The sequence below is a fragment of the Paramisgurnus dabryanus genome, chromosome 19 (genome assembly GCF_030506205.2).
Source record: "Paramisgurnus dabryanus chromosome 19, PD_genome_1.1, whole genome shotgun sequence".
NCBI classification, from domain to species: domain Eukaryota; kingdom Metazoa; phylum Chordata; class Actinopteri; order Cypriniformes; family Cobitidae; genus Paramisgurnus; species Paramisgurnus dabryanus.
The window spans coordinates 4820371-4842455 of record NC_133355.1 but is presented as its reverse complement, the minus strand read 5'-3'; the positions used below and the strand labels follow the sequence as shown (position 1 = coordinate 4842455).

General features: G+C 36.4%; 1 protein-coding gene across 4 annotated transcripts in view; it reads left to right on the top strand.

Moving 5' to 3' along the window:
* The window catches only part of khdrbs3 (KH domain containing, RNA binding, signal transduction associated 3), a 453020-nt gene that overhangs the window by 362398 nt on the left and 68537 nt on the right, over positions 1-22085 (top strand). For all 4 annotated transcript variants that reach the window (XR_010543904.1, XM_065285842.2, XM_065285851.2 and 1 more), the window contains exons 2-3: positions 6087-6205; positions 16240-16356. Coding sequence is in view for 3 of the 4 variants with exons in the window: in XM_065285842.2 (XP_065141914.1) it covers positions 6087-6205; positions 16240-16356 (236 nt within the window). In the remaining variant the exon portion in view is untranslated. The remainder of the gene's footprint in view (positions 1-6086; positions 6206-16239; positions 16357-22085) is intronic.

Below are 22085 nucleotides of genomic sequence, written 5' to 3'. Positions count from 1 at the left end.
CTTGCCACATGTATTCCAGTAATGTTATTTTTTGTATATTTTATGTGGTTTTTTTATTATTATAGTGCCCTTAATTACACTCACTGGGGTTTGTAAGGCAAGGTCCTTGTGAAACAAGGTTTGTTGTCAAAGTTGCTGCAATACAAATACATTTGAAAATGTATCTCTTGTGTAGCATAGCCAATTATTCATATTATGCATAAAAATATGTAAATTGATATGTATTTTAGGTAGGGGGTCTCTCACAAAATGTTTATTTATCATATTTGTAGGTCCCTGATATCACAAAGTTTGAAAACCCTTGGATTAGACAAGGCTTTAAAATCTATTTTGGGATATGTGGAGTTTGATCAAACATGCTAAAAGCCTGGATCTCATCTCACATTTGTGTCACTTTCATGCATGTTTTTTTTTTTTTATGCAAACTCCTGCGTATTTTCAAAAAAACTTCTACAATCCGGTTTAAACATGCAAAATGTGCTAAAATTGTGCTGCAACGAAAGTCACCATCCATTTTTTCAGCACAAACAAGCCTCTTTTCTCTTGTAATTCGACTTACAAATGATCCACAAAATCGAGCACTATTTGCCTGCCACAATCTTGCTATTAGTAAGCAGGCAGTAAACAGAAGTTGCAAGACAACAAAACAGAAAGTTATTTGAGCACATTTTGTACCAATCACGGCAGTCGCAGATGATCGAATCACAGAGAAAAACATTATAATTGGCCATATTTCCAAATACACAGTGCAGGCGACACTTTTATAGGGATTTTAAAGAGCAGACTCAGGTGTTTGGGATGCAGGAAAGAAGCGACGCTGTACTTTAACAGTAAAGTATGCTAGATCACAGTAGCATGCTGCACACTTCACTACCTGGAACTTAGCATGCACAGCATTTTTGAGTATGTTCGTGTCGTTATGTGATTTGCACACTTCCTTTGAGGATAAAACAAGCAGAAAGCTTGTATAAATGGGATTTCCCGACACTTAAGATTTCAGATATGCGAGTCAAATATTTTCCAATTTATTAGTATAATGTGCAGTTTAAGCATCCGCAGCAATAACAATATAGAAGTTATTCTTCCGAAGCCAAGATTCATGTCATAATCCTCTGAGGCGAGACTCCTCTGGGAGGGCCGCTGGTTATCTAAGAAGAGAAATTATATTTTTACAGTATTCCTATGGGTGTGTTTTGTGCCCCTCGACTACAGCAATAATGAAGCAATGAGATGAACCACAGACCAGTGAATCTTCTCTCTCTGTGGACTTGGGGAAACCGATAGTTAAAGGCCTGGAACGTTTGGTCTTTTTCCTCCGGTGTAGCTACACATATATATTACTCTATATTTTCTAATAATGTGTGAGACCTTATATAAGATGCCTTGAGGAACATTTTATTGCTCAAATGTTGCTCTGACATAGCTCAGGAGCCGTTGTTTAGTTCTCAGTTTCTGATCAGCATGGTCTTTGGCCATGTTTACGCCTTTTATCCAGATTACTCCAGCGTTTTCGACCCTTATAAACAGAGTCATTCGTAAACGCTGCAGACCCTGCTTTAGTTTGAGAACTCTAGGGTTGCGCTGCAATATAGACGAACGTAGATGGAGTCTTATGTAAATGAACAGCTCGTTTTAACGTGACAGCGCATTTTTTTTTGTTAAATGGAGGTTTGCGGTTGAGATTTTGCCGGAAATAGTTAACAAATTGCGTTATATTATATTGTTTTTAACATTGTGATATTGTTGAAATGTTGTTTATGTTTTGTTTTAATTTTAAATGCCATATATAAGGTGTTGTAATAGATTGAAGGCCAGTATGACGAGAGAAATGAAGTGGGTCAGACACAATAAGTTTGTTTGCCTTGTTAAAACGAATTTCGTTTCATATATTTTGTTTCTTAATTTTAATTAATGTTTTGTTGATATGTGTTGTTGTGAATATAAATAAATAAGAGCATAACACTTTGCATCTCATTGATGCGTAACAAATACAAACAACTGTTATATGCATCCGCAGCCTTGAGGAAAATGCCAAAACCTGCAGTATTATCGTTTGCGATTATATCATTGTTGTTGTTGTTTTAACGATGTGCAAAATTATATTATTGAGTATATCACTTGCTTTTCAAAAAACAAGTTTGTGAAGGATGTTCTCTAAAAAAAATTCTCCTTGATGTGGATATCATACTCTCTTAAAAATAAGGGGTTAAAAAGGTTCTTCACAGCGATGCCATCATAGAACCATTTCCGGTTCCTCTAAGAACTATTCAGTCAGAGGTTCTTAGGCCTAGTCCACACAGACACGTGTATTTTTATAACCAGAGTTTTTCCTTCAAAAAAATCCCGTTCACACATGCTCAGTTTTTAAGAAATCTCCGTCCACATGAAAAAGCAAAAACTCGCTATCAAGCTCTGTCAAGAGCATGCCACACCAGCAGGCGGCGATATAACCCAAATCGTAAAGCCACCTTGGCCAATCAGAAGCCTAACAAAAAGTTATTACCGGGTCCAATGCAAGGCAAAAACCCCGGTTTTGCTGTCTACACAACAACAATGCAACCGGCGTTTCTTAAAATCCTCACCCTGGCAGGGGTTTTCAAAAATGTTTGGTTTCAGTTCCCTGATACTGCGTTTTCATGTGGACGTAAAAAAGTCACGGTTATAAAAATACTCATGTCCGTGTGGACTAGGGCTTAGACGACCCATTTCTTTCATACCTATTTGTGAAACAGAAAGGTTTTGCGGGTGTTAAAAGTTATTTATGGAACCATTCAGCCAAAAATGGTTCTTCTTGTTTATTTTTAAGAGTGTTGGCAGTGATTTTATTTCTCATGACTCTCTGTTACTCTAGAAGTTCTATTTGATGAGTCATAAGACGAATATCTTAATTTTGCATTACGTGCCGTGACCAGAACACAAATAATAGAAAAGCATGTTGAATATTAAAATGCAATAAGTGTCAAAAGATGACAGATTTTTAAAGTAATCATTACAAATTCTCTTCATATTTAAACTGTGAAGTGCTCTAAATATCATTAAGAGTTAATTGCCAGGATTTTAATGGATAAGTTGTTTGGGTTTGACTGGAAAACAGAGGTAGCTAAAGTCAGTTAGGATAAATAAACCTGTTCTTCCTAGTATGTTGGGTATTTTAAAGAGTAACTAAACCCCTGGTCAGAGCCTGACTCCACCCACTGGAATATTTGAAAAATGCAAGCAAAGTGGGCAGATCCCAATGGAGATAGAGGTGACGAACTAAGTGTGTGGTGAGATCGTAACAAGGGCGTGGTGAGCTTGAACCTGCTTACGTCACGAGTTATTTCTTGGACCCAACATCCAATAGGAAAATTCAACTGCAGTAGCCACCGTTCAACCTGAAGAGGGCAGCACTCAGATGTTTTTACACCATATATTGTAGTATTGAAACACTACTTTATATCCAAATGTCAAAAAACTTACTAAAATCAATGAACAGCACTAATAAAGCATCATTCTTGATCATTAACTAAAAAAATGTTGGTTTAGGGTTTAGTTACTCTTTAATAACCAATACAGTATAAAACATAGCCTTTAGCACTGTGTAGTAGGCTATACCATAAAAAAGTTATATTATAGTTTCATTTTGCGATCCAAAGCCACATCAGCTCCCATATGGTTTTGAAAAACACTTTACTTCCGCTTTAAAGTGAGTTGTAGCAAAAACTTGGTTTTAATCCTACTTTTGCTTCTGTTTTGATGGTGTGCCAAACTAGCATGCTAGCTAAGCTAACCTAGGTGAAAGTTGACTTATTTGTACAGTGAGCTATTGCAATGCATTATTGAAATAAAATATGTTGTTGCTGCAACATAGGCCCTGTCCCAAATACACTCTGTCTTTCTACAAGTCCACACTTTCATGGTGTAGCGCCATTTTGACTGTTGGAAAGAAATTTGCTGCGAAGTTCGCACAGGTGCAGACTCAGGAAAAGTCAGCAAGGGCGCATATTGACCGAAAAGGGGGTACCCAAGAACACCCTTTTCAAGCTTAAAATAACAAATGGAACACCCTAAGTCTTGTGGACTTAACGGACGTGCAAACGCAGCGGCCGTTGTGAGTCCACTATACCACAACACTGCAAAAAATGACTTTCTTACTTAGTATTTTTCCAGTACAATTATCTGAAAATTCTTAAATCAAGATGCATTTTCTTGACGAAAAATAATTAAGAAAATTAGTATGTTTTTTAGACACAAAAGTAAGCACTTTTGTGTTTAAAACAAGCAAAAAAAATCTTGAAATAAATTAACTTTTTCTTAAAAAGAAAAAAATGTTCTTACCCCACTGGCAAATTTTTTGCGGTTACTTTTTTGTCTAAAAACTAGACTTATTTTCTTAGGTCATGTTGTTCATCAAGAAAATGTATCTTGATTTAAAAAAAAATTAGATAAGAAAAAAATACTTTGTAAGTACTTAGTTATTTTTTGCAGTGAAGTCACATAAAGTGCAACATTTGAGATGCAGCCAATTACTGATTTTGGCCCAATTCCTTCCATGGCTTTTATTTTGCAAGGCCTAAACCACACATGTATTGTATAGTTTAACTTTAGTCAAGATGGCCAGATGTGTTTACATTAACATGCATGTGATGCATGCTCAGGATTATAATTAAAGGTATTTTTATGAAGCCAAACTAATGCTTGAATGTTTTAACTATCAGCTAATATATCAAACATTTTCTTTTTTTCACATATATATTATAAAAAAACATCATATAGCAAAAATGGCTTTTTCCTCTGATGAAGAAAATGTTTTTTCAATGGGATGAGTCATTTAAGAGCATTTATACATATTTATACATAGCAGATAGTATAAAAGGTTAAAGCAGGATTATTTTTAGTTATATTGCCCAGCCTTACTGTCAACCCACTCTGTCCAGTTTCCCAGTAATGCGACGTATACACGCAAGAGATAAAATACAACCCACACACATATAAGAACCCATTATGTGACTAATATCCCAACACCCCACTGTGTCTCAAAACAACAAAGACTTCTGTGCATGCTTGATGAGCTTATTAAAACACTTTAATGTCTAATCAGACAACGTTTGCCACGCCGACAGAAATATCCACCAATCACTGAAAAACGTCTATCAGATACCATCTCTAAGCACATCCAATTGAATTAAAGCATGGCCAATAGAAGCTATTTCACAGTCCAGTGATCAGTCAAAGGGCGGCTCGTACTGGGACAAGTGACAAAGAAGCATGTTTGACATAATAACAAGGAGAAATGTTTTGACAATGTAGATTAAGAACAAAAGTTACATTAAAAAGATAAATAAATGCACTAAATGCACTGTGCGTCACTTTGAATAAAAGCATTTGCAAAATGCACTTATTTGGGTTACCCCATTTGATCTGAACAAAACATGCCATTTTTTTATTTTTTTTATTGACACCTTGAGGGTTTATGGCGTTTTATGGTTTTATTGTCACATGACAATGGCATGTTTTACCAAAGATATGGATATAACAAGATTAAAGGAACGCGGCAAATTTTTGGGACTTTAGCTTATTCACCATATCCCCCCAAGGTAGATAAGTCCATACATACCTTTCTCATCTCCGTGTGTGCCGTAACTCTGTCTGACGCAGCCCCAGTTAGCTTAGCTTAGCACAAAGACTGGAAGTGAATGGCTCCAGCTAGCATACTGCTCCCAATAAGTGACAAAATAACACCAACATTATTGTTGTGATTTATGTAGTCACAGCGTGTACAAATATCAAAGTCATATGAGAAAAAGCCATCTTATACATACTATCTTCTTAGAAGGCAAAGCACTGCTACTTGTGTTAAATTATTTGATCGCAGCAAGCCCCGTGGTGAGGAGCAGAGAGTTTGTGCAAGTGTTGCGCTTATCACTCCGCCCAAGAAGCAGTGCTTCGGGAGCAGTATGCTAGCTGGAGCCATTTACTTCCAGTCTTTGTGCTAAGCTAGGCTAGCAGTGGGTGCATCAGACAGACTATTATAAACTATTATACATGCATGTAAATAAAATGGTAAGACTAACTATTGCTCACTCTCTCTTCCTCTCTCTTTGCAGAAATTGAAAAGATTCAGAAGGATGAAGACAAAGAAGAAGAGAAGTTCATTGATGTGGTCATTAACAAGAACATGAAACTGGGACAGAAGATTTTGATCCCAGTAAAACAGTTTCCCAAAGTGAGTATGATGAAGTATTTGTATGTGTACTTTATATAAAATCACTTTAAATGTGCATTCTTCTTATGAGTTTTTTCAAGTTTCTTTTCAAGGTTTCTTCATCTACTTAAATAATCACGAAATATTTCTAATCAATTCCCATCAATATGAAACTTATCTTGTAAAATTCAGTTCATACGCTGCAAATTTCACTACAAAACTTACACATGACCACCACATTTACAGTTAAAACTGTATTCTGCTAATAACTGTAAGGCTCTTGTTTTTGCAACGGTGGCAAAATCGTTGATATGTAAAATCTCTACATGCAGGGAATAAGGCGATAATTTGATGACTTTGTAAAATCGAAGCAGAAATCGTTGGCGTTTTTCATTGTGAAGGGCACGTTTCTGTCCTCAGCTGATAACCTTTATGTCTTTCATATTGTCCCATGCACACATAGTCATTCAGAATCGTAAAATCACTTCATAGTGCAGATGCATCTTAATAGTGACACGATTTTGATATTGAACGAGATGCACGGCGATTCCAGCAAATGGTCGTAATTTCCATATTGTTGCTGTCGAGTGTGTTATTTGATGATTTTCTTTCACTGATGTGTAGGTGAAACTGACCTTGATGGCAGAATATCACATTATCATATCTTTGAGCGATTATGTGTGTGCGCATTCCTGCTGTATTCCCACAGGATTTCCCCACAAGGAATAATTCATTCTGGTTTTCGTTTGGTTTACGGTTTCCTAATTCTCCAAACGTAATTTAACGGATTTCGTTGTTTGCATGGTTTTTAATTCATGCTGTTAAAGAGAGAGACAGAGAGAGAGAGAGAGAGAGAAGCAGATATCTATACAGAAAAAATGCTTTGTGAAAGAGTTTTAGACACAGATGATATTAAAACAGCGTGTTTGTATGTATTTGTTAAAGCATTTCAATAAAGAGAAAGAAAACGTGAGTAAAAATATGAGAGGAATCCACACACACATTTGTTTTATTATATTGAAGACTTTTCATTGTTTTTGTACTGAGCTCATGATATGAATCTCTGAAACTAAATCTTGCTGCTGGTTTACATTTCCGTTGTTTACTATATTTATTAAGATGGTTGTCTTATGGGAGTCGTTTTTATGGTTCCTACGATGTACAGTAGCCGATTTCAGCTTTACTGTATCAGCTTTTAAGTTCTCACAATATTGCCAATAAAACCTTACCCACACACACATACACACACCATTCGTGTTTACTTGCTTTTTAATTTATCACGCTTACTCCTTAAAATAATTATTTTTAAAAGCTAATTATTGAAGTACCCACTATCAAAAACTAAACATAACACGAATCAGTTTTAACTAAACTAAAAAGCATGACAAATAGACGCTGGAAATATGCACGCACACACTTAAACACACATTTTTACATCACATTAGCATTTTAACCAACAATTCGTGCCCCTACGGTGACAACAGATGGACCGAATATACACACATTTGTGCACATATATGCACACAAGCACATTCAGAGAGTGATAATGTGTGTGTGTGAGCGATTTTTGCAGAAGGTGTGTACTGTAAATGGGCTCTGGGATCCCAGAGGGAGTGTGCAGAAAAGGGTAAACCATCATACACACACGTAATATCACCACCTCACCCAAAACACACTTCACCCCCCCATTAGAGGTCTTCTATCCAACTGGAGCCCAACGGGACCCTGTAAACTACGTTTGCACACACACGCTTTTTAAATGCACTGTTGTGAGAAATACAGTGCTGTGCAAGAGTCTTTAGCCACCATGGCACCATAAGATAGATATAGATATTTTTGGTATAGCGACAATATATAATTATTTCTCAGTTCTTTCTTTATTAGAATACAATCTGAAAATACAGGAAATGTGTATGCTGTAAAACAGAATTGTATCTTAAAGGTGAAAAAAAAAATTCATTGAAATAATATGTTAAATTGTTGCTTATATCTACATAGATGGCATGTGGCTTTATTTAAGTAACACTAAAGAGTTTTTGCTATTAGCTCCCCCTACAGGTTGGAAGTGTAATTGTCCATTACCACTGTCGTAAATAATTTAGCCTGGCTCTGATTGGATTGTAGGTCTGCCGTAAAGCAAGTTTTTGTAGTTTTCACTCGAACTACAGGACTGCAACCCGAGGGTTGGAAACTTCTTTAGTGCGGTTTTGCCCGATAGAGGGCTGCAAAGCGAATGTGTAAGAGCCGTTCACCCTGTTTCGAGTGGATTAATGACTGAAACTTTTTTGGAAACGTTATTTTAAGGTAAAACAACTCTTTGGTGTTGCTTTAAGTGCAAAAATTGTCCTGGGATGGTTTTTCTTATCCATTTACAACCCTAGGATTTGCCCACAAAATGCAATGCTCTATTATTACCTTATTTGAAAGGGTCATGAAAGATAATGTTGAGCTCTGCTATGATTGGCTGCTTCCCAGAGCAGCTCCTTTCAGTAGCTCTGTGTGTGTGTTAACTCTTTCCCCGCCATTGACGAGATATCTTGTCAATTAAGAGAAAACGCTTCCCTGCCAATGACGAGATTTTCCGTCTTTCCGCAATACCGCTATTATCCACCATCCGCCCTTCCGCAACTTTTTAAACCCGGAAGTATTGCCCTATGGCAAGCGGGAAACCTACAGGAAGCGAAGTGACTCGCAGAAGCCCCTCCCATGATGCGGATTTCTGCGTGAATGTCTCGATGACTAGAATTTCATGCGCGGCATGCACGCGCGAATGAAGCGAGAACACTCAAAATGTTCAAGCGTCCAACTACGCGCAGTAGACGAGAATTTGACGCCTCAAACGCGTTTGGTGTGAACCCACAGTAAGACTCTGGGTTCGGGCTAATATTCCAAGCTCGGAGGCTTTCCTTTTGGAAAGCATGGCAAATATGCTTTATCTCATTACCCTACTGATTACATGCTAATGCAAACTCACAAATTCACAGTAAAAAGAAAGATAAGTTGTTCAAACCCACTTCTCCCACATGCACACCTCAGTTCAGCTGTTAAGCTGTTAAACTCCAACAATGATTTTAATCATCCAAGATTGTCACAGTAATGCAACAGTGACATTTCTGTGCTCTTGGCAAACTCAGGTAAGTTCAGCCAGAGCTCAACGTTTAATCGGTCCCCAGCAGTGACTGACAACGTCTGCTGATGCATCAAGTCTGTCATAGCCGTACAATTTAGGACGGGTGTTCGGATGAAAGAAAGCTTCTGATGTCAGGTCTCGTAAATGAAATTTCATCTCGGAGCGTCTGAGCGCCCGAGCCCTCGCTATTACGCCGGTAACGATCGGCCACTTCAAATAAAGCAATTATCAGTGTCGGAGCGAGAATGCCAGTGTAATGTCACACGGCGCCGCTCTCCGCGTCACACTAAACAGATTGTCTTTGACAGCTCTGATGACTGTAGACACTAATGCGCTGTTTAGGCCTTCAGACAGCTACTGGAGGAAGACAAATTGAATTTGTCCAGTCTGACAGGTGAATGCTGAGAGAGAAGAGGGTGTGTGATGAATCTGATTGGACTAGTTTCACTTCTAAACATCACATCTAGACTCATTTATAGGGTACAAGTTCGGAGGTTCGCAGTATTGTTAAAGGAACAATAGTGGGTTTGAGCCTGTTCCTAGCATATTATCTCTTTATTTTATTATCAATAAATAGATAAAAAAGCTAGAGACAAGTATATGGTAGAGATTTGGGGATGAAAACCATCTACGATATCTTACAGGGTCATCACGATACTTTATGAGCAATTTTAAGTTTGTTAAGAAAAATAATGACATTCATTTTTTGTAAGCACAATACTGCAACCTTACTGCGATAGCTAATTTCCTCTTTTGAGGATGTTGTGAGATTTGTGATTGTGTAGTGAGAAAAAAATCTATAAAAAAGCACCAAAAGCAAAAAAAGTCAATGCAAAGATGCGAATAGGCGCAAATGTGTACACAGTAAGGGTGTGACGAGATCTCGTGCGACGAGATCTCGCGAGATTAAATGTGTTTTCACGAGATTACATTTGTCTCGCAAGATTTCTTGTGGAGGTGCTGGCCGTTTCTTAAATAAAAGACTGCATCCTTCGGAGGTCGCATTTTTAAACTGCATTTACTTCATCACTGTCTTATTAGAGACTATTAACAATTATAAAGTTTACTAATTATTTAGTTAATCGCAATTTGTTGTAATATGCTCACGACTTGCGAATGTAATGCTCAGTTAATGATCTGAAGTAAACCTTGATGATGTATGCAGCCTGCATATGCGACCTCCGGAGGATGCAGCTTTCTGTTTGACCCTTTTACAGTGCATGCATTATATTATGTCTTAGGGGTGGGCGATATGACCAAAATCTTTTATCACGATAGGATTAATTTTATATCATGATAACGATATGTATCACGGTAGAGTTTTTATGTTTTAATAAGGTTTAAATCTTTAATACCATAGAAATGTTCATAATTCTCACAAAAAACATATACAAGCATAGAAAGAAGATAAAAACAAACAAAGCTCAAGCTCTCTGAAGATACACAGTCAATAAGAATGATAATAAATAATTATGCATGTATGTATAGGCCTATATATATTTTTATTTAAGGTAGAAAAGTGATTTAATCAGGAGCAGTGAGAGATTTTTTTCTCAATCCTGTTTGATTAACACGAGTGACAGACAGGAGCAAAATTAGGTAACTTCCCCTTTAAGACCAAAGTCCGGATCCAATACACTGTTACACATGCGCTTTCTCTTTTAGCTGTTTACTTTCTTTTAAGACCTTACTGGTCGTGTTTATGATGATGCTTGCAAAGACGGGAATTTTGACGCATATGTGTATTTAAGGCCAATAAAGCGGGAAAAATGCTCACGAGCTTAATAAGCAGAGGTCGCGCGACTTGCGCGCTCCTCACAGACAGAAAGAGCAGCGGTTGCGCGACTTGTCCGCTCCTGACACACAGAAAGAACGCACGCATACAGATCTGTTGTCTGTGTTTCAATGGCTTAAAATAACTTGTTTTAAAACTGCAGTGCTTAAATACGTGTACAAACGTTACGTTTTCGCGACCACACGCACAGGAGCGTGACGTGGGCACGTAACCTCGATAGAAACGATAGTCCAAAATCTCTACCGGTTGACAAATTTCTACCGGTTAATTTTGTCTACCGGTTTATCGCCCACCCCTATTATGTCTTTTACTGCGTTTGCTTTTTTGTTTGGTTTTCCAATAATGTTCGTTTGTGAACTCGTGTGAAGTCTGATTGATGTCTGTTGATTAGTGTCACATGTGAAGTATCAGCAGATTAAACCCAGTTTACTTGATTTAATGTCTGCATATTCTTGCTAAAAAAAATGACAGTGTCTGTATCATTTCTAGTGTAAGGAAATGGACATATATTAAATATTAATATGGATTTAACCATTGTTTGTCTAAAAATAAGCGTTTCTCTCCGTCTTAAGTGAAAGTGAAAGTGAAGACAGCGTCTGCGAGACGAGTCCTCTTTCGCCCCCTGCAGGCATTTGTTATAATACAAACATAATGCTTTTTATGCCACAAATGTAATGTGTTTGTTAATGTTGTTTAATGTAACTTGGTTTTAATACGTAACTTGGTTTTAATACTTTATTTGAACCAATTATTATTGCATCTTCGTTATTATGTAATTTTAAATGCTACTGCTCGCTTGGGTCTATTTTTATTACCCCAAAATAACAAATTACTTCATTATCAGTTAGCAAAATAATAGTTAGGGCCAGTCCTTGATTAGTTAAAACATTTAAAAAATAATGTGATTTCAGTTTCTTATTCATTTATTTTATCATTGAGGGTTTCTTAAAAAGTGTAAAAATATCGTCTCAACTCGTTCTCGTGAACCCAATCTCGTGTTTCGTCTCGTCTGGAATGGGAAATTTGCAAGATTAGCGAAGAGCTTTTTGACTCATCTGGTTTGACGTGTCTGGATGTATCTGGAAATTCAGGAGAGCATTGTTTTCATTTGCGCGAGTAACACGTAATCTCGAGAGTAGCTAGAGCAAGTAATGCGAGACAAAAATTTGCTTCGGTTTTGGTGCACACACCATTATGCTGCAAACACAGCAAATGCGAAGCATCGTGTTTCTCGCTCTAGATAACTTGTAGGATTTAACTTTGTGCGAAGACGCGCTTGAGACGAATAGCCGGTTTTCGTGAAAATCGCCCTTGCACAAGTTTACGTCTATTTGCGCCTTTGCATTGACTTTATATGTAATCTACAGCACTTGTGTAAATCATTGAATTTGCGTTTGGTGTGTACTCCCCATTATGCTGCGTACACACATAGGCTTTAGATTACTCGCCGGATTTAACTTCATGTCATGTAAATTTTTTGCTTAAGTTGAATTAACTTGTGCGAAGATGCGTTTGAGGCGAATAGTGCATTTTCATGGCAATCGCCTGGCACGAGATCATGTCTATTTGCACCTTTGCGTTGACTTTAAATGTAATTTGCCTGTGTAATCATTGAATTATGCGGAGTACACACCAAATGCGAAGCTTCGCGTTCCTCGCTCTAGAATACTCGCTGGATGTAACTTTGTCATGCAAATTTTTAGCTTAAGTTGAATATTTTCAACTTTCACAAAGACAAAACGCGTGTGTATTTGCGTCATTCACATCGCCCTGCACGACTTTGTGTCTATTTGTGTTTTTGCATTGATTTTTTATGTAATCCACCCCCGCAAATTGTTGAATTCGCGTTTTGTGTGTACGCCCCATTAGTCTTTTTCTTTTAATAACAAAAACAATCCTAACAGTCATTGTACCAGGGTCAGTCTCATCGGGTCGCAGGTAATTTCATCTACACATCCATCAGTGAAAACGTCACACGTATACCGTAGATTCCTTTGAACGGTTTGTTAAGAAAAATTTAAATCTGTGGTTCTGCATTTGCATCTGGACACGCTATCGTCTGAAGGATCAGTAAATTGCCCTCATTACCTGATGCAATCTGCAATTAAAATGAATTTATAATAAGCTTCATGGTGAGATATCCGTATATGCCCGTTGGGTAGTTTTTCCACCTTCCCTCGTCTTTATAAGCACAAATGTCTTCCTTTCTACATTCTGTGTGTTTCTATCAGATAACCATTATTATCTTCCCCTAGAGGTGGTTTTATCTCGAGATTCTCAAAGCAGGGGAGATCTTTTCTTAAAATAATACAGCTTGGTAACCCAAGTATAGTTCATACTTAGGCTAAAAGATTTAAACAAACTATCTAACCAAATATTGGCACAAAACTCATTTGGGCTACAGACACAAATTATCTCTTAAATGTGTCCTTTTCCCTCCATATAGATTTTTCTTCGTCTATTTTATAGTCACAGCATTTTTATTCATCCTGTTTTTTTGCGATATAGAGGAGTGTGTGTTTTATTGTGTGTGCGTGCATGCGGTAGCGTTCGAGAGCTTTAGAGCTTACGTAAATCCTCACGTAGCTCGCCGCTGTATTTAATGTCCAGATTAAGGCCCACGCTGTCATTTACAGGCATTAATATCATCAGATTACACCATTAAAGAGCAGATAAACAAAACAGCCTGTAAATAACAGCCATCTAATGAAAGAGACCAAACAAACAGCCAATGACTGCAGCAGAACAAATCGCACTCCTAAAACATCTGAAAATACACCACAGACTCTTACTGGTGGTCCCAGTATAAATCTAATCCCATTCTTCAAGCAAAAGCACAGACGTCTCTTGAGTTTTAGAAGAAAGTAATGATAGTTTCTTATTTGTGTTCTAATGCAATCTTGCATTCATGTGTCCTCCCTCTACGTCAAGGTTTTCATACTTACGTGTGAAGGTACCTGGTTGTACCCGGATGTGTTCTTGATTCATCGGATGCATCGAATGTAGACTTGTGCTTTCCTAAAACTCGCTTGAAGTCCCATAATATATGCAACAAAACTTAATTTTGTAAATAATAGTCAATTATGTTATGAATCTTGCGACGTTGAATTAGGTTAAAATATGAAAGATCACAGCACAAGTATATCCCAATTCTCACAAAGATGCATTCTCTGTCCTTGCGTCCTTCCGGGTCCGTTTTTCCAAGGTTGCCTGGCAAGATAAGAACAAGGGTCCATTCTTTGCGTTCTTGGAATCGGGAAACGGACAATGTCTCAAATTCCAAGAATATTAGATTTAAAAATTGTAGTATTCATTTTTTTGATTCATTTAACACCCCAGGGATGACAGTATTATTTGAGAGGTGCCGGAGCAGTGTACTCTTTCAATTTGATTTCCAAAATATTTATCTGCCAGAACAGTCTAACATGAGATCATGAATGCATAAGAGACAATAAAAATTAAAAAGCACCTACATGCTAACGCAAGCAGTTTATGACAGTGAGATCTGTGACACGATTTTATGATACTTCACATGCTCCCATTATACTCATGGAAAGGAGGCATACTATTAGTATGTAGTGTGAATTGAGATGCAGCTCGACCTCTGCTTTATGCATTTTTATAACCGTTTTTTATTTTAACATTTAATATTAATTGAATTATATTGTGGTTAAGGACCATCAAGAGCAGTCCCTATATTCTGTGATTTTTCTCTGAGGTTTTTATGGGTGGCATGGTTTGATCTCGGCTCAGTGGTGAGATGGTTAACAAGTCCAGACAGCAGGCACAGGTGAAGCGTTTTAACAAGACAGATCTCACCTCCTCTATCTGTACTTTTCCACAGGATTCATTCTTTAGTCTCTCTGGGCCTTTGCTTGAATCTCTCCATCTCATTCTTTGATCTTTGCCACCTGTTTCCATGTGAATGTGACACAAAACGGTCCATGTGTGTGATTTAGAGCGTGTGTCCTCTGATTCAAAAAGCCTCTTCCACAGATGTGACTCTTTCAAGAGGACCTTTAGATTTTGTTGCCTTGTATAAAACACAAATCTCATGGAACGATTATTATATTGTGAAAAAGTGTTGGGTTTGTGTGTGTGTGTGTTAAGTTTCTGTCTTTTTAAACTGTTGGTAAGACTACTGAGGAAAACTATTACTAACATTAAAGTGTTTATTACTTAAAGGGCCCATGGCATGAAAATGTTAGCATTGCCACTTTGTAGGTGTGAGCAAAAATTAGGTCAATGAAATGTGACTCTCCTTATGATGTCATAAAGAGCTCTTATTATAAGAATACCACCCCCTTTATCTGCACTATCCCACCACAGCACTGCCATTTAGTGCAGAGAAAGAGAGAGGTAAAAAATAATTGACAACACAATTGAGTTTGAATTGCATCAAACCACCATCATTGTGATCAGTGTTTGCACTTCATCCGCTCATTTGCATTTTAAAGGACACACCCAAAACGACAATTTTTTGCTCACACCTACAAAGTGGCAATGCTAACATTTTCATGCCATGGGCCCTTTAAAATGTTACTCAACTTAATTTAAGTGTAATTAGAAACCAGAGGATCATGCATGCTGAAAATAGTTGGTGGTGCGAGACAAGGATCATGTTTCATATAATAACATGATTGCAGAGAAATATTTAGTGATATGAAAATAATTAAAATATCAGAAGAAATAGTAACTAGATACATACATTTTATAAAAAAGAAAAAAGTCGGGAAACAAACTGGTACAATAATGTAAAAATTTTTTAGAAGAGTTCCTCCTGATGTATCTATGATATTCTGCTGCAGAGATATAGGTCTTGCTACTGTAATGTTGCTACTGAAGGTAACCTCTGTTTGGTTGATAGGGAGTGAGCAAGTAAAACAATCCAACCCCATGTCTCTACTATGTTCTGATGCAGAGATATAGGCTTTGTTAATTCTGTTGCTAGGGTACGGTCTTTGGTTGCTAGGGAGTGGCTTGGCAGGTGCCAATCAATGACGATATTTCAAATGTCTTTGGTTGCTTTATTTAGTGATATGTTGAATAATTAAAATATCAGAAGAAATAGTATATAGAAAATACTGGTATGAAATAAAACTTTCTGTCTTTTGTATTTCTCTTGTATAGTTTAATTTTGTGGGTAAACTCCTGGGTCCTCGAGGGAACTCATTAAAGAGACTACAGGAAGACACGCTGACCAAGATGTCCATCCTCGGCAAAGGATCCATGAGAGATAAAGAAAAGGTATTCATTTATTCATTCAGTTTCTTTCTTTCTTTCTTACTTACTGTATCTCTGCACTGGGTGTCCGAGGCTACAATAATTTTTTTTGCGCCAAAGGTTGCTTTGTTCCAAAGGTCCTTTACACTGAAAGTATCTTTAAGGGGGAAAATGGTTCACTGCAGTATTGAAGGAACTAATGTATACCGTGTTTTTTTCCCATCTTTCAGTTCACTGTCTCATTGTCTCTCCTGTCACTGTTGAAAAGTGATCGGAATGATTTTAGCCATGTGAGTCGCTCCACTGACTAAACCGATCAATAGTTTGTGATGAACCTGTTCACCGTCCTCACCTGAGAAGAGGGATATAATTTCATAAAAATAATGCAAAGCTCAGCGTCCTGTTATAAAGAGACACAGGGAGAGAGAGATAGCGAAAGAAAGAGCAAACCACTGAATCAGCATTATGACAACAATTGAAGGCATTTAAGGTCATTTTACCCAAGTCCACTTATAATGTAAAACACAAAATTATGTCATTTAATTTGACTATTTCTTAATCTCTTTGACCTTTAAAATTTAACAGCCTGGTTTTTCAGCGTTTAACAGAATAGTTTGCTCACAAATGAACATTCTGTCATAATCTTGTCAACATGATATTTTTTTCATTAAGTCTATATCAGGGGTCTCCAACCTTTTTGTCGGGATACCACAATGGATAAAACAATATGGAGAGCTACTTTTTATATAGTCTACTTAAAACTTTTTCTTTTGCTTGTTGATTGTATTTTACTTGTTGATATGTTTTATCTACACTGCAAAAAATGATTTTCAAGAAAAAAATATCTTAGTATTTTTGTCTTGTTTTTACCAAGCCCCTAAGGTGACATTGGAGTAAAAAAAATCTATAGTTTAGTTTCATGTGCTCACGTGAAACTTTCATGTGCTCATGCAAAACCTTCATGTGCAGAATTTTTTTTAAAGTTTAGTTTCACATGCTCGTGTGAAACTATCGCGCTTTCACATGAAACTTTCGCTTTCACGTGAAACTTTCGCTTTCACGTGAAACTTTCGCTTTCACGTGCGCGCACGATAGTTTCAGGTGAGCACGTGATAGTTTCACGTGCTCGCGCGATAGCTTCACGTGAGCACGCGAAACTAAACTTTTAAAAAAAATTCTGCACATGACGGTATCTTGTGAGCACATGAAAGTTTCACATGAGCACATGAAACTAAACTTTATTTAATTTTTGCTTCATGTCGCCTTAGGTGCTCCATTTGTTTTCAGTAAAAATATCAAAAAATTCTTAAATTAAGATGCTTTTTCTTGATGAGTAAAACGACCCAAGAAAATAAGTCTAGTTTAGACCAAAAATATCAAATTTAAGTGATTTTGTGCAAAAAAAAATCTGCCAATGGGGTAAGCAAATTTTTCTTGAATTTTTCTTGTATTTTGTTTAAAAAAAAAAAAAAAATTTCTTACCCCATTGGCAGATTTTTTTGCTTGTTTTATTCACAAAATCAATTAAATTTGATATTTTTGGTCTAAAAACTAGACTTATTTTCTTGGGTCGTTTTGCTCATAAAGAAAAAGCATCTTAATTTAATAAATTTTTGATATTTTCACTGAAAACAAGACAAAAATACTAAGATTTTTTTTTTTGGAAAATCATTTTTTGCAGTGTGTCTTTACAGAATAAAAGTATAAAATAAAAGCCTCATGCAAAGCATTCTGGGAACCAGAAATCCTCATCAACCTTTTTCGTTTTTTTTTCAGATTTTGGTTCCCAGAATGCTTTGCATGAGGCTGTTTTATTCTGTAAATATAAAGATTGTTAATGTTCATTTAACTTTGAACAAACTTTTGCCAGTAAATAACATAAATTTAAATCTACAGTAAGTTAAATATAAACCTTATTGCAAAGTGTGACTAAAAAAAATCAAAAGAGCCGATTATGTGTGTGTAGTTGGTTTCGGGATGTTTTTGAACAGCTCTTCTGCCGGTCATAGATGTGTGCATGTATTAGCACGCTCGCAAATTCTATTGACTGTTTACATGAGTAATCTTTTCCCTTCAGACACCTGCTACAAAACTTAGGATGTTCTGGAAGGTTTTATCTACTAATTGGCCATGTTGTTATTGACTGCTGCACTGCTACGGTCCTGTCAGAGTTTGGTGAACACATTTCTTTGTGGGAGAGAGAGAGAGAGAGAGAGAGAGAGAGAGAGAGAGAGAGAGAGAGAGAGTCATGCTCTGTAAATTGGTTGTATTCTGATTTCCTCACCCGTCTGCTGGGCCGCTCACTTTCTGAGTTTCTTCTGTGATGTTGCCCTGCAGCAGAGAGCAGAGATTTGCTTAAAGCAAATCATTACCTTTGCAGAAGCAAATTTTACAGAATTTACCAAACATCATTGACAGTAAACATAAAGTACAAACCCAAAACCCAGAAGATGATTTGGGGGAAAAGTTTGAAATATACTATATATGGGATGGTACAAAAAATTTAAGACCACAATAAAAATATGGCTTTTAAAATGTGAAATAAAATGTCAAGTTATGACTTAAAAGAAAAAAATAAATATTTAATAGGTTACATTATTACTACAGAATAGGGGTGGGCGATATGACCAAAATCTTCTATCACGATAGGATTAATTTTATATCATGATAACGATATGTATCACGGTAGAGTTTTTTATGTTTTAATAAGGTTTAAATCTTTAATACCATAGAAATGTTCATAATTCTCACAAAAAACATATACAAGCATAGAAAGAAGATAAAAACAAACAAAACTCAAGCTCTCTGAAGATACACAGTCAATAAGAATGATAATAAATAATTATGCATGTATGTATTGGCCTATATATATATTTTTATTTAAGGTAGAAAAGTGATTTAATCAGGAGCAGTGAGAGATTTTTTTCTCAATGCTGTTTGATTAACACGAGTGACAGACAGGAGCAAAATTAGGTAACTTCCCCTTTAAGACCAAAGTCCGGATCCAATACACTGTTACACATGCGCTTTCTCTTTTAGCTGTTTACTTTCTCTTAAGACCTTACTGGTCGTGTTTATGATGATGCTTGCAAAGACGGGAATTTTGACGCATATGTGTATTTAAGGCCAATAAAGCGGGAAAAATGCTCACGAGCTTAATAAGCAGAGGTCGCGTGACTTGCGCGCTCCTCACAGACAGAAAGAGCAGCGGTTGCGCGACTTGTCCGCTCCTGACACACAGAAAGAACGCACGCATACAGATCTGTTGTCTGTGTTTCAATGGCTTAAAATAACTTGTTTTAAAACTGCAGTGCTTAAATACGTGTACAAACGTTAAGTTTTCGCGACCACACGCACAGGAGCGTGACGTGGGCACGTAACCTCGATAGAAACGATAGTCCAAAATCTCTACCGGTTGACAAATTTCTACCGGTTAATTTTGTCTACCGGTTTATCGCCCACCCCTACTACAGAATGAATAAATTGTGACCTTAAAGTGATAGTGCACCCAGAAATGAAAATTCTTTCATCATTTTCTCATCCTGATGTTGTTGTAAATTTGTATGAATTTCTTTCTTCTGATTAGTGCTGGGCGATAATTTTAAATAATTTTCTTGATATAAAATTTCTTGCTAAAACTGCAATGACAGTTCGCTAAGTGATTGTAAACAGGACAAACACTTCCGGATGCCGCATGCGGTCTTGGTTTACAATCACAGTGTCAGTTAGACTTGAAGGAGAGGAGTAAGATGAGGCAAGTTATTTATTTAAGACCAACTAAGACCCTATGATTTCCCCGATGCAGATAATGCGGACAGAATCACGGAATTCAAATGCGTGGAAACATTTTCATTTTGTTTAATGTTGGACGCACAAACATGTTTCGTCAAAGCCCGGAACACAGCAGACAAAATAGGTACAGTATACTATACTGTACTTTCTTCCAGCGTACACCTCGCGCGCGCACACGTCGGCACAGCTTTGAAAGTATATTTACAGGACATTCACAAATTCAGAAAACCTGAGGAAAAACAGCAGATCCACCACTGCAGTGAATATACTGTATGAGACACAGCAACGCAAAGCTTTTGACATCGATTTATCAGCGTGTATAGCTCGTATATAGTATGTATAACACACGCGTTATCACTGAACTAAGTTTTCTTTCTTGTTTAAGTGAACATAAACAGCTGGATGTTTATCAGTATATTAAAACTTAAAGAAGTGTGTCTTGGGTCTTAAAGTGAGAGTAGCCTGCTGCTAAAATGTTCATTTCACAACAAACATATTTACATTTTAGTACAGATGCCTGAAAAGTACAACAAGATTTTAGTATTTGTATTTGTCATGTTCTGAATAAAAAGTAGTTTAAAACCATTATTAACTGTCTGATTTTTACAACTTTTATTCATGAGCAAAATGCCTTTAAATTTGACAGGAATAAAGATTTGTCATTTATCATGATAATTATCAATATCGACTGAACACAAAAAGAAGATTTAATAAATCATGGTAAGCACACAGCTAATTGTAACCATTGACTTCCATAGTAGGAAAAACAAATATGATGGTGCTTACCATCATTTATTAAAATATCTTCTTCATCATTTATCAAAATAGTTCCTTAATATTTGTTTTCCTACTATGGAAGTCAATGGTTACAATCAGCTGTGTGCTTACCATCATTTATCAAAATATCTTCTTTTGTGTTCATCAGAAGAAAGAAATTTATACAGGTTTAGAACAACATGAGGATGAGTAATGATTTTTGGGTGAACTATCTCTTTAATAATGTTAACTTCTTCAAAAAATGTTGTTTTCACTAAAGCAAATGAGATGCTTATGGCGTGCTTGCACTGCAGAATTTTTGGCCTGAATTTGACCTGATTTTCCCCTCTCAAGAATGGTATTCAGCTCAGATTATATTATGCAATTTATGCATTTACAGATCAAATCTTACACCTCCCAATCTGCTCACAAGCAAATTAGGGCTGCCCTGAATATATCAAACATGTTTAATATTTAGGATTTTTATCCAGGATAATTACCTCAGTGCTTGCCATTTTTAAATTTTAATATTGAGATAATCACCTTTAAAGTTATCCAAATGAAGTCCTAAGCAACTCATATTACTAATAATAAATATGTTTTTGATATATTACAGCAGGAACTCATGTAACATGATCTTTAATACCCTAAATATTTTTTGCATAATTTTGACCCATACAATATATTGTTGGCTATTGCTACTAGGGATGCATAAAGTTTAATGACGATTAATCTATAGCAGAATACATTTTTTTTTTACATCATATGTGTGTGAACTGTGTATAATAATTATGCATATACAGTATAAATAGGCAGACATGCATGTATAATTTTAAGAAAAAATATATATTTATATATGAAGTATTTATATTTAAATATAATATAAATTATACATAAATATACAAATGTATATACACATATAAACATTTCTTAAATATATACATGCATGTGTATGTGCGTTTATCTATACAAAGTTATTATACACAGTTCACACACATAAATGTTTATTCTGCTATAGATTAATCGCGATTAATCATTATGCATCCCTAATTGCTACAAATATACCTAAGCAACTTATGACTGGTTTTGTGGCCTAGGGTCACATATGTGACGCACCATTATTATCAAATCTTGAAGTGTGACCATGTTTCAGATTTGACAGAAGAAAATCTGTGTGTGCTGCAACCAGATTACATAATCGGCCA